Consider the following 14533-nt stretch of genomic DNA (forward strand, 5'->3'; position numbering starts at 1 on the left):
TCTTCTCTGAGCTCTACCACTTCCGTGTTTTGTGTTCAGCCTTTCTCCATAGATATCTTCTTATTAAAAGGGGAAAAACGGCAAGAGAAGGATATCTTCCAGCACAGAGAGGTAAGCAGGTGGATAGAAGGAAGGTTAATTTAACATAAGGTAGTGGTAGGCTTTAAAATACTAATATATAACTTCTGGTTATCCTTGTTAGAATATTTTGGTAGAAAGGCACACTGGAGTTAAATATATTAGTAAGAAACTGCTTTTCAAATAAACAATGTATAATAATTTCAGACACTAATTATTTAAGAGTTCAACCTTATTAGTATGTCCAAATAAGATTAAGTTTTGCATTTCTATTTATTCATATCAACAAATACTTATTGTGTATCTACTAAGTAGCAGGTACCATTACTATTCTGGGGGTTACAGAGTAAACAAAATCAATGAAATCCCAGCTCTCATGGTACTAATGCACTAGTGTAGGAAGACAGACTATAAAACAAAAAAGAAAAGAAGAAGGGGTCATATGGCAATACAAAAGTAAAGCAAAGTAAGGAAAAAACAAGAGACGGGGGTAAGGTATAGTGATGTTTCAGAGTTATTAAGAGAGGTCTCTTTCCTGAAGGAAGTGCAATAACAAGCAGGAAAATTATTTTAAAGAATGATTCCGACAAAAGGAGTAACAAGTACAAACACCTTGAGGTGGGACTGTGGTTGGCTGATTCAATGTGCAGAAGGAAATCAGTGTGGCTGAAGTTGGGTGAGTAAGTGGGTCGTTTAAGTTGTTCTTTTAAAGAGTTGTTTTTATTTGTCTATCCCTGAAAAGATTTGAAAAGGTTTTAACAGTAATATATTAATGAATACCTGCAAGCCACGATTCTATAAAACAAAACCTTTACCTTACATCCTACCACTTATAAAGTGAGCTTGGAAAAAAACCTAAAAGTTTGGAGATTTTTTTCAGAATGATAAAATGAAAAGTAAATATAAAACTTTACCAAATATGCCATGGTTTATCTTTGATGTTCTCTAAACACAGCAATTGAGACACTTTTACAGATGTCACTGCATCTCTAAGATCCATTTTGTTTGCAAAGAATAAGATTGGTATTCGGCGGTGCTTAATATCTAAAAGAGAAAATAAGACTATCATCACATTTCCAGCTTTTTGGGTTACTTTCTCCCTAATCCTTAAAACTGTAATCCACTGAAATTGTTTTCCAATCACTTCTTCCCATATCACACATACATAAACATTTAAAGACATATACTGTGAAGCATGTATTTGAGTGACAGGAGAATTTTAAAAATACCTCTTCCTAAGATTATTTGCCCTCTGGTTGGAACTGTAAACCAAAGATGGATGAGGTGGGAGTGGGGGGCTTATTAAACAGTTACTGAACAGCACCTAGGAAAGGGTCAAACATTTTGGGTTTCATTCAACAAAAAGGAGGCCAACTTCAAACAGAAGTAGAAGGAGTATAAAATGGATCCTGGTTTTATATTTTAGTTGCAGCATTATAAGTAACTTAGATACTTTAACAAGATGTTTTTACCTTGTTACAATTTTGGGAGCATTTTTTTTACTTTTGAATACATAATACATTTAAACAGTTCAAAATTCAGAAGAGACAAAATTGTATGCAGCAAAAGAATCTCCTCCCTCCCACCTTTGTCCTAGTCTATACACCTGTCCTCCCTAGAAGAGGCAACCCATATCATCATCTGTTTCTTGGCATCTTTTTATGAATATTTTACATATTTGCAAACAATTATTATATATTATTCTTACAGCAGACTATTCTCACTATTTTACACCTTCTGCTTTTCACTTAATTTCATAGCTTGGAGATTGTCCCATATCAGTACATACAGAGCAGTTTCATCATTATTTTAACAGTTGTGAATGTCCTGTCTTTCAGTACTACGTACCACAATTTATTTATCTAGTACCCAACTGAGATATATTTGTGTTGTTGCCAATATTTACAACTATAAGCAATGTTATAATGAATAAACTTGTACATACAAAAATTTGTACAGGGGCCAGAACATCTATAGGGTAAATTTGAGAAGTGGAATTGCTGGGTCAAAGGATATGTAAATTTCTATTTTTAAAAATTCTCCCATAGTTTCTTCCACTGCTGTAATAGTGTAATTTTTATATTTAAATATTTAGTCCAGCTGGAATTTATCCTGGAGCACAGAATTTCAGAGTAGATAAAAAAGTAAGATATGAAGTTTACAAGAAGCACACTTTGAACATAAGGACACAAACAAGTTGAAAGTAAAAGGCTTGCAAAACATATTATGCGTATGCTTAAGTGTAAGAAATTTGGCATGGCTACACCAACATCAGACAAAGTAGTATTCAAGACAAAGGGTACTAGCAAAGAAAAAGAAAGGCATTTAAAAATTATAAAAAGGTGAATCAATCAAGAAAACAAAACAATTTTAAGTGTGTATCTAATAGACAAGCTTCCAAATACATAAAGCAAAATTGGAGAGTATTAAAGGGAAAATCAAATAAATTCACAATCACAGTGGACACTTCAACACCCCTCTTTTAGAAACTGATAGACAAGTAGACAAAAAAAAAATCAATACGATTGTGGGAGATGTGTGATTGTTTTCCACAGGACTGAATGAGGAAGCAACTCTGGGTGGCGTCTGTGGGAGGAAAAGGCTCCACACCCCCTGACATCTGATGCCTGGCTGTGCTGCTGCCTGTCCCAGATGATTCTCTTAAACCGCAGCACAGAGCCTTCATTTCCCGGACTGTCCCCAGGCAGTTTATTCTCTACTCTCTCAGGTGCAAAATGGAGTTCACTTCCTCTCATGGGCACACCAAAATCACAACTGTTTGCAGAATAGCCATCAATGAAAAAGACCAGAACATATCAGAAAGGATATTCTACAACTAAATATATAAAGAAGGGATCACAATGCAATGGGTAGGAGGGGTGGAGTCGAGATATAGTCAAATCCCATATCCCTGGATAGGTGAGCCACAAATGAGTGAATAATTATAACTGCAGAGGTTCTCCCAAAGGAGGGACAGATCTGAGCCCCATGCTAGGCACCTGAGCCCAGGGGTCCTGCACTGGGAAGATGAATCCCCAGAGCACTTGTCTTTGAAGGCCAGCAGGGCTCACTTTTGGGAGACCCAGAGAACTGGGGGAAATAGAGACTTCACTCTTAAAGGGTGCACACAAACTCTCATGGGCTTCAGGACTCTGGGAAGAAGCAGTAATTTGATAGGAACCTGGGTCAGACCTACTTGCTGATCTTGGAGAGGTAAAGCTCACCCTGGGGACAAAGACACTGGAGGCAGCCATTTTGGGGAACTTGTTGTACCACGTGGACATTGGTGCCAGTAAGCTCATTTTGGAATCCTTCTCTAGCTTATCCCAGGCTTGCCCTGGCCAGACCCTGCTCTGGGACTGGCTGGGCCCTGGCCCTGCCCACTAGCAGGTGAACGCAAGCTTCAAGACACCCTGGGCCCCATACCCAACTGTGTCAGGAACCGGGCACCCCCCCCCAACCAGTGACTCAACACCTGCTCTGGGACCCCTGGGCCCTGCAACCAGAACCCAGGGCTTGGCTCTGCCTGCCAGTAGGCCAGCACTAGCTCCAGGATGTGGCTTCAGCCACCAGTGGGCAGGCAACAGCCCCAGGGTCTCCTGGACCCTGACTCCACCCACCAGTAAACCAGCTGTAGCCCTAGGGCCTCTTGAGTTTATGCAGTCAGCTACCTTGAGAGCTGATCCTGCCAACCAGTGGCCATCAGCCTCCACACAAAGCAGGACCTGGCAACCAATGAACCAGGAGCCAACCAGGCCTACCAAACTACCCACACAGTTAGCCCGACACAACAGAAGGACCCATACAGTCTCATAGAGGGGGAACCCCTAGAGCATATAGCTCTGGTGACAAGAGAGGAGTGTACTGTTGAGATGCATAAGACCTCTCTTACAAAAGGCCACTTCTTCAAGGTTGGTGAATATAACCAACCTATCAGATGCACAAAAATAAAAACAGAAAGTTAGGGAAAATGAAGTGACAGAACAACATGTTCCAAACAAAAGAACAAAATAAAACTCCAAAAGAAAAACTAAGTGAAGTGGAGCAAGGAAGTCTACTTGAGAATGAGCTTAGGGTAGTGATCATAAAGGTGATCAAAGAACTCAGGAAAAGAATGGACGCACAGAGAGAGAAATTAGAAGCTTTTAACGAAGAGTTAGAAAATATAAAGAACAACCAGAGATGAAGAATACAATAACTGAAATGAAAAATACACTAGAAGGAATCAATGGTAGACTAAATGATACAGAGGAACAGATCAGTGACCTGGAAGATAGAGTAGTGGAAACCACTGATGTGGAACAGAAAAAAAGAAAACAGAATGAAAAAACATGAGAACAGTTTAAGAGACCTCTGTGACAACATCAAGCACACTAATATTTGCATTATGGGGGTACCAGAAAAAGAAGAGATAGAGAAAAGGCCTGAGAACATATTTGAAGGCATAATAGCTGAAAAACTTCCCTAACCTGGGAAAGGAAACAGACATCCAAGTCCAGGAAATACAAAGTTCCATACATGACTAACTCAAAGAGGAACACACCAAGACATTGTAATTAAAATGGCAAAAATTAAAGATAAAGAGAGAATATTAAAAGCAGCAAGAGAAAAGCAATAAGTAACATACAGCAGAAGTCCCATAGGGCTATCAGCTGACTTTTCAGCAGAAACTCTGAAGGCTAGAAAGGAGTGGCAGGATATATTTAAAGTGATAAAGCAAAAGACCTACAACCAAGAATATTCCACCCTGTAAAGTTCTCATTCAGATGTGATGGAGAGATCAAAAGTTTCACAAACAAGCAAAAGCTAAAAGAGTTCAGCACCACCAAAACAGCTTTACAAGAAATATTAAAGGAACTTCCCCAAGTGAACAAGAAAAAGACACAACAAGAAAGATGAAAAGCATGAACGGAAAAAGCTCATCAGTAAAGGCAAATGTATAGCAAAGATAAGAAACCATCTATGCACAAAGGTAGTAGAAGGTTAAAAGACAAAAGTAGTAAAATCATCTATATCCTCAATAAGCAGTTAAGGGATACACAAAACAATTAGATGCAAACTATGATATCAACAACAGTAATCATGAGGGGAGGAGAGTACAAATGCAGGCTTGTTAAAATGCATTTGAAAGTAAGATATCAGCAACTTAAAATAAATATACATATATGCACATACATACATACATATATATACCTCATGATAACCACAAACCAAAAATCTATAATAGATATACACACAAAAAAAGAAAAGGAGTCTAAATATAACACTAAACAGTCATCAAATCACAAGAGAAGAGAACAAAAGAAGAAAGGAACAAAAAAGAGATATGAGAACAACCTAAAACAATGAATAAAATGGCAATAAGAACATATATATCAATAATTACTTTAAATGTAAATGACTTAAGTGCTCCACTCAAAAGACACAGAATGGCTGAATGGATACAAAAAGAAGACCTGTACATATGCTGCCTACAAGAGACTTACTTCAAATCTAAAGACACACACAGGCTGAAAGTGAGGGAATGGAAAAAGGTATTCCATGCAAAAATGGAAATCAAAAGAAAGCAAGGAAAGCAATATTTATATCAGACAAAATAGACTTCAAAATGAAGACTGTTATAAGAGACAAAGAAGGACATTACATAATGATCAAGGAATCAATCCAAGGAGATATAACAATTGTAAATATATATGCACCTGACATAGGAGCACTTAAATACATAAAGCAAATATTGACAGATGTAAATATAGAAATTGACAGTAACACAATAATAGTAGGGGTCTTTAACTGCCCCTTCCATCAATGGACAGATCATTCAGAAAGAAAGTCAATATGGAAACACTAGCCTTAAAAGACACATTAGATCATTGGACTTAATAGATATATACACAACATTCCACCCACAAGCAGGAGAATACACATTCTTTTCAAGTACACACGAAACATTCTCCAGGATAAATCACATGGTTAGGCCTCAGTAAATTTATGAAAACTTAAATCATATCTAGCATATTTTCCAACTACAATGCTATGAGACTAGAAATCACTACAAGGAAAAAAAATTGCAAAAAACAGAAACACATGGAGGCTAAACAATATGCTACCAACCAACTGATGGATCACTGAAGGAATCAAAAAGGAAATCAAAATACCTGGAGACAAATGAAAATGAAAACACAAGGATCCAAAATCTATGTGACACAACAAAAGCAGTTCTGACAGGTAAGTTTATATTGATAAAAGCTTACCTCAGGAAACAAGAAAAATCTCAAATAAACAACCTAACCTACCACCTAAAAGAATTAGAAAAAGAAGAACAAAGCTGGAAGTTAGCAGAAGGAAGGAAATAGTAAAAATCAGAGCAAACATAAATGAAATAGAGACTAAAAAGGCAATAGAAAAGATCAATGAAACTAAAAGTTAGTTCTTTGAAAGATAAACAAAATTGATACACCTTTAGCCAGACTCATTAAGAAAAAAATGAAGAGGGCCCAAATCAATAAAATAAGAAATGAAAAAGGAGAAGTTAAAACCAACACCATAGAAATACAAAGGATCATAAGAGACTACTATGAGCAACTATATGCCAATAAAATGGATAACCTGGAAAAACTGGACAAGTTTCTAGAAATGTACAGTCTCTCAAGACTGAGCCAAGAAGAAATAGAAAATATGAACAGACCAATTACCAGTAATAAAATTGAGTCAGTAATAAAAAAAAAAACATCCCAACAAATATAAGTCTAGGACCAGGTGGCTTCACAGGTGAACTTTATCAAATATTTAGAGATGAATTAACACCTATCTTTTTTTTTTTAAATCCAGTTTGTATGTATGTATGTATGTATGTATGTATGTATGTATGTATTTATTTATTTATTTATTTATTTATTTATGGCTGTGTTGGGTCTTTGTTTCTGTGCAAGGGCTTTCTCCAGTTGTGGCAAGTGGGGGCCACTCTTCATCGCGGTGCGCGGGCCTCTCACTATGGCGGCCTCTCCTGTTGTGGAGCACAGGCTCCAGACGCGCAGGCTCAGTAATTGTGGCTCACAGGCCCAGTCGCTCCGCGGCATGCGGGATCCTCCCAGACCAGGGCCCGAACCCGCGTGCCCTGCATTGGCAGGCAGACTCTCAACCACTGCGCCACCAGGGAAGCCCCTTAACACCTATCTTTCTCAAACTATTTCAAAATGTGCAGAGGAAGGAACACTTCCAAACTCATTCTGTGAGGTTAGCACCACCCTAATACTGAAACCAGACAAAGATATCACACACATGCACACGCACACATGCACAAACACACACACACACAATTACAGGCCAATATCACTGATGAACATACATGCAAAAATCCTCAACAAAATATTCACAAACCAGTGCAACAATACATCAAAAGAATCATGATCAAGTGGGATTCAACCCAGGGATGAAAGGATTTTCCAATACCAACAAATCAATCATTGTGATACACCACATTAACAAGTTCAAGAATAAAAACCATACGATCATCTCAATAGATACAGAAAAAAGCTTTGAAATAAATTCAATATTCATTAATGATTATAAAACTCTCTAGAGAGTGGGTACAGAGGGAACATACCTCAACATAATAAAGGCCACATATGACAAGTCCACAGCTAACATCATACTTGATGGTGAAAAGCTGACAGCATTTCCTCTAAGATCAAGAACAAGACAAGGATGCCTACTCTTACCACTTTCATACAAAACAATTTTGGAAGTCCTAGCAACAGTAGTCAGACAAGAAAAAGAAATAAAAGGAATCCAACTTGGAAAGGACGAAGTAAAACTATCACAAGGATCCGTTTGCAGATGGCATGATCCTATACATAGAAAATCCCAAAGATGCACCCCCAAAACTACTAGAGCTCATCAGTGAATTCAGTAAATTTTCAGGATACAAAATTAATATAAAGAAATCTGTTGCATTTCTATACACTAACAATGAACCATCAGAAAGAGAAAATAAGGAAACAATTCCATTTACAATTGCATCAAAAAGAATAAAATACCTATGAATAAACCTACCTAAGGAGGTAAAAGACCTGTATTCAGAAAACTATAACATGCTGATGAAAGAAACTGAAGATAACATAAACAGGTGGAAAGATACACTGTATTCATGGATTGCAAGAATTAATATTGTTAAAGTGACCATACTACCCAAGACAAAATACAGATTCAGTGCAATATCTGTCAAAATACCGATGGCATTTTTCACAGAACTAGAACAAATAATTTAAAAATTTGTATGGAAACACAGAAGACCCTGAATAGTCAAAACAATCTTAGGAAAGAAGAACAGAACTGGGGGAATCATGATCCCTGATTTCAGACTATACTGCAAAGCTACAGTAATTAGAACAGTATAGTACTGGCAAAAAAACAGACACGTGGATCAGTGGAAGGATCCACTGATCCTTGTGATACACTACATTAGGATAGAGAGCCCAGAAATAAACACATGCACTTATGGTCATTTAATTTAAAACACAGGAGGCAAGAATACACAACAGAGAAAAGACAGTCTCTTCAATAAGTGGTTCTGGGAAAACTGGACAGCTACATGTAAAAGAATGAAATTAGAACATTCTCTAACACTATATCTAAAAATAAACTCAAAATTGATTAAAGCCTACCTGAAATCATAAAACTCTTAGAAGAGAAAACAGGCAGAACACTCTTTTACATAAATCGTAGCAATATTTTTTTGGATCTGTCTCCTAAATCAAAGGAAATGAAAGCAAAAATAAACAAGTGGGACCTAATTAAAGTTAAGAGCTTTTGCACAACAAAGGAAACCACTGACAAAAATGAAAGGACAACCTACTGAGTGGCAGAACTTATTTGCAAATGATATGACCAATAGGGGTTAATATCCAAACTATATGAACAGCTCATACAACTCAACATCAAAATAACAAACAACCCAATTAAAAAATGGTCAGAAGATTGAACAGACATTTTTCCAAAGAAGATATACAGCTCACCAACAGGCACATGAAAAGATGCTCAACATCGTTAATCATCTGAGAAATGCAAATTAAAATTGCAATGAGATATCACCTCACACCTGTCAGAATGGCTATCATCAAAAAGAACACAAATAACAAATGTTGGTGTGGATGTAGAGAAAAGGGAACCCTTGTACACTGCCGGTTGGGATGTAAATTGGTGCAGCCACTATGGAAAACAGTATGGAGGTTCTTCAGAAAACTAAAAATAGAACTGCCATATGAGTCAGCAATTCCACTCTTGGGTATTTATCAAAAAAAACCCCCAAACACTAATTTGAAATGATACATGCACCCTCGTGTTCATAGTTGCCAAGATATGGAAGCAACCTATGTGTCCATCAGCAGATGAATGGATAAAGAAGATATGGTACGTATATACAATGGCACGCTACTCAGCCGTGAAAAAGAATTAAATATCGCCATTTGCAACATGGATGGACTTGAAGGGTATTATGCTGAGTGAAATAAGTCAGACAGAGAAAGGCAAATACTGTATGATATCACTTATATGTGGAATCTAAAAAATACGACAAGCTAGTGAATATAACATAAAAGGAACAGACTCGCAGACATAGGGAGCAAACTAGTGGTCACCACTCAGGAGAGGGAAGGGTGGAAGAGCAAGGTAGGGGTAGGGGATTAAGAGGTTCAAACTACTATGTATAAAATAAATAAGCTACAAGAATATATTGTACAACACAGGGAATATAGCCAATATTTTATATTAACTATAAATGGAACATAACTTTTAAAAATTGTGGATCACTATGTTGTACACCTGAAACTTATATGATATTGTATTAATACATCAACTATACCTCAATAAAGAAAGGATGTGGAAGATGTGAATAACACTGTCAACTGACATTTATTGAACTCTTTACCCAAGAACAGCAAGATATACATTCTACGTAATTGCAGATGGAACATTCACCACATTCAATCGTATATGTTAGGCCATATATTTCTAAGAATAAAAATCATGCAGAATAGGTTCTTTGATCACATGGAATTAAATCAGAAATCAGTCACCAAAAGATACCTAGAAAATTCCCAAATATTTGGGAAAGTAAATAATAATACACTACTAAATAATCCAACCATCAAAGAAGAATTTACAAGGTTAGCCTGGAAAATACTTTAAGCCAAATAATAAAGAAAAGAAATATATCAAAATTTGTGAGATATAGCTAAATACTCAGAAAATATGTATTGCTTTAAATGCTTTTATTATAAAACAAAGGTGTAAAATGCTTTATTAGAAAAGAAAGGTGTAAAATCAACAATTTCCACTTCCATCTGAAAAAGATAAAATGAGATTCAATTTAAATACAGAAAGTTCATAATAAAAATGAAAGTTCTTAATAAAAAAAGAGCAGAAATTAATGAAATTAAAAAAAGACACACCCACAGAAGAAAGTACCAAAACCTAAAGCTGGTTCTTGGAAAATTAATAAAACCATAAACTCTTTAAAAGATGGAGCAAGAGGGCTTCCCTGGTGGTGCAGTGGTTGAGAATCCGCCTGCCAATGCAGGGGACACGGGTTCAAGCCCTGGTCTGGGAAGATCCCACATGCCGCGGAGCAACTGGGCCCGTGAGCCACAACTACTGAGCCTGCGCGTCTGGAGCCTGTGCTCCGCAACAAGAGAGGCCACGATAGTGAGAGGCCCGCGCACCGCGATGAAGAGTGGCCCCTGCTCGCCGCAACCAGAGAAAGCCCTCGCACAGAAACAAAGACCCAACACAGCCAAAAATAAATAAATTTATTTAAAAAAAAAAAAAAAAAAAAGATGGAGCAAGAAAAACGGGAGGAAACATAAATTGCCAATATTAGAAATGAAAGAAGATATGTATATCATACAGGTCTTACAGACATTAAAATGATAATGAGGGGATGTTACAAACAATTTTATGCCAATAAATTTCACAACTTAGATAAATTAACAAATTAACAAATTCAGTCACAAATTACTGAAAGTGACCCAAGAAGAAATACAGAACTTTAATAGCCTTACATCATTTAAAGAAACTGAATTTATAATTCATGTCCCCAACATACACACAAAATCCTGACCCAGATGGCTTCATTGGTAGATTCTATTTTAATGTTTAAGTAAGAAATAATACCAATTCTACACAAAGCCAAAAGATAAAAAAATAAAAAGAGGAGGAGTAAATACTTTTTAAGTCATTTATGAGGTCTCTACAGCCCTAATACAAAATCAGGGGAGGCCATTGCAAGACAGAAAATGACAAAATGAAACCCATTATGCTAAGTGAAATAAGTCAGAGAAAGACAAATATCATATGATCTCACTTACATGTGGAATCTGAAGAAAACAAAACACAACAAACCGATAGATGCAGAGAAGAAACTGGCTGTTGCCAGAGGCGGCTGGGGTGGAGGGAGCTTGAGATGAAAAGCACAAACTTCCAGTCATCAAATAATTCATGAGATGTAATGTATAGCTTGGTGACCACAGTTAGTAATACTGTATTGTGTATTTGAAAGTTGCTAAGAATAGATCTTAAAAGTTCTCATCCCATGAAAAAAAACCTCTATGTGTCGTAAAAAAAAAAAATATGGTATTGCAAGTAAAGATATTGTTAATTCTGCATAATGTTTTAAAATTCAAAAATTTTAAATAAAAGATCACACAGTGTAAACAACACGTTTTGCTTACACCAAAGAACAAAACATCATACATAAACAGACCCCAAAGCACAGACATCACAGACTGAAAGACACACACATGTACCTGGATGATTCAGAAGAGTATCAAGTTCTTCTTTGGCCACAACCATTCTTAATCTATCACTACTATCAATGACAAAAATAATGGCTTGTCCTTCTCTGTATAATATAAAGAATGAGAAATATTAAAGATAAACTTGAACATTTTTCTATGTTTACTATCCATTTGCAATTCCTAACCTGTGTATTATGTCTTCATGTCCTATGTCCATTTATACATTACAGGCTTTGGTGCTATTTCTTATTAGTTTATATGAGTAATTAATATATTAACCATGTTAGTCATATTTCATGTAAAATAATTTCTTTTCATTTGGATCATAATATGGTAAATTTAGTGACATTTCATAATTTTAAAAAATAACAAGTAAAACCATAATCCTATTACACAGATACAACCATTAATATTTTCATGTAAATCATTTTCAACATTTCCTTTGTGTATATTCATATATGAATATCTACATCTGTATTTAAATGGAATCTTGCTGTTTAATACTGCCTTCCTGAAATATATGTACATTTCCCTGATCTTTTTTTGCAGTATAGTTTGAACTACTTTTATGTGAAACATTAAAGCTCTACACCAGTGTTTCTCAAATATTTTTTACCATAACCATAGTGAGAAATATATTTTACATTAAGATGCAGTTAGACATATAAGTATATGTAAATATATTTGAAATAGTTTCCTGAGACAATACTTACAAAGAGCTTTTGTTTTATTCTATTTGACTTTTAAGCTGATAACCAGCCACTGAAATGGTATAAGGATTCACTTATAGATCACAGCGGCACTTCAAAAATCACTGATTTCCTTTGCATCTTTCTTTTAATGATTATAAAGTACAACGGATGTGTCATTAAATATTGTACCAAACTTCTATTTTTGGACTTCATAGGTTACTTCCAATTTTCATTAGTATGAAAAACTTTGGGATAAACATACTCCTAAATAGATTTTAAAAATTTCTTGATGCTTTAAGATCTGTTCTTAGGAATAAAATTTCCAGGAATATATACAAAATTTAAAGTTTTAGATAAACATTGATAAATTATCCTCTGGAAATGTTATATCCATTTATACTACTACCAGCACTTTTCCCACTCCCTTGCCAGCATGGCTCTTATCATTCTTTTCAATTTTTTTACCATCCTAACAGCATATTATTTTACTTTGTATTTTGTTAATTGCTCGTTAAGTTCAATATATTTTCATATATTTATTGGACATTTATATATTTTTTGTGACTCAGTGTAATCATAAATTAAGATTTTAAAGTTCAATGCCATTAGTAACCACATGCATATAAAAATAAAACAACTTTTTAATACCATTTTCTCCTATCATTTAAAAAATGAATGCAGATTATCACAGTCACATATTACTAGTGGATATAGAAACTGATATAATTGGAAATATCTATCAAGAGCTTTAAAAATGTTCACTTTGAGCCAGTAATTTCATTTCTGGAATTTATACTAAGGAAACATGAAGTATGACAAAGATTCATACAGTAATATGTTAACTGAAGAATTGCTTATAATCTTCAAAAACAGAGAACAGTCTTTATGTCCAAAAATAGAGAAATGATAAAGCAAATTTGGGTACAGGAATATGAAAAAATATTAGGCCGCCATGAGAGTTACATCCTTTCTATGTTTTTCCTGATTCACCCTTATCATAGAATGTTAACTGAAAAACTATATAGTACATGGTACATACTTTAGGCTCCTTTCTCAATTATGTAAAGTGTATATTATATATTTCAAAATAGAAGAAACATACCCAGAAGATTAACAATGGTAAATTTATTAGTAGTGAGATTTACAGGAAACAATGTTTAAATATTCTTTTCTATACTTTCCAAACATTAACTACTTTCCAAATAGGCACTCCTTATATTTTATGCTTTATTAATTTTTATATTCTAAGAGTAATATGCAAAAATTACAATAATTAACATTACAGAGTCATACAAATGACAAACTAAACTTCCTTTATAATCTTATTCCCAAAACAAATGCTATTAATGGTGCGGTACATATTTCACTAAGAATTTTCTTCTCTCTCCATATATATTAAGCACATACTTTTACTAAGAATAATTTTTTTCTTCATATAATTGAGATATGAAAAAAGTCACTGTAAATAATTCTCAACACACATTCTTCTCTGTGTATCTTTGCCCAGTAGTCCTAGGCATACTGTACTTTTCTGAAAGCAAAAATTATGGCTGTAGGGCATGAACATTTTTCATTTTAACAGATATTGATAAATTACCCTAAGAAAGATGTTACATTCTCACTACAAGAGTGGATTATTTTGCCAACAGTAGACTTAATTAATCTTTTTAACCTCTTTCAGTCTAACAGATTAAAATGTACTTGTTCTTTCACAATCAGAAAAGTATAGAGATAGAGGAAATAAATTTACTATTACTGTAGACTTCTCAACAGTAACCATATTCAGCATTCCACCTACAATGTACCTATAATATTCCTGAATTCATCAACTTCTTCCAAAAAGATTTTGAAGAAAAAGAAGTTAAAGTCAGAAAAAAAGCTTCCTTTTTTGAAGTACTATTTTTTATGCAGTATTGTGTTTTCTGTAATTAAAATAAATGTTACATTTTTTTAAAGTAACTAAAGTAAATA

General features: G+C 35.0%; 1 protein-coding gene across 3 annotated transcripts in view; it reads right to left on the reverse strand.

Moving 5' to 3' along the window:
* The window catches only part of ARL6 (ADP ribosylation factor like GTPase 6), a 58594-nt gene that overhangs the window by 25176 nt on the left and 18885 nt on the right, over positions 1–14533 (reverse strand). For all 3 annotated transcript variants that reach the window (XR_449462.3, XM_007164073.3, XM_007164074.3), the window contains exons 5-6: positions 11880–11974; positions 993–1122 (exon numbers count right to left, since the gene is read on the reverse strand). Coding sequence is in view for 2 of the 3 variants with exons in the window: in XM_007164073.3 (XP_007164135.1) it covers positions 993–1122; positions 11880–11974 (225 nt within the window). In the remaining variant the exon portion in view is untranslated. The remainder of the gene's footprint in view (positions 1–992; positions 1123–11879; positions 11975–14533) is intronic.

Source organism: Balaenoptera acutorostrata, chromosome 4 (assembly GCF_949987535.1).
Source record: "Balaenoptera acutorostrata chromosome 4, mBalAcu1.1, whole genome shotgun sequence".
NCBI lineage: Eukaryota > Metazoa > Chordata > Mammalia > Artiodactyla > Balaenopteridae > Balaenoptera > Balaenoptera acutorostrata.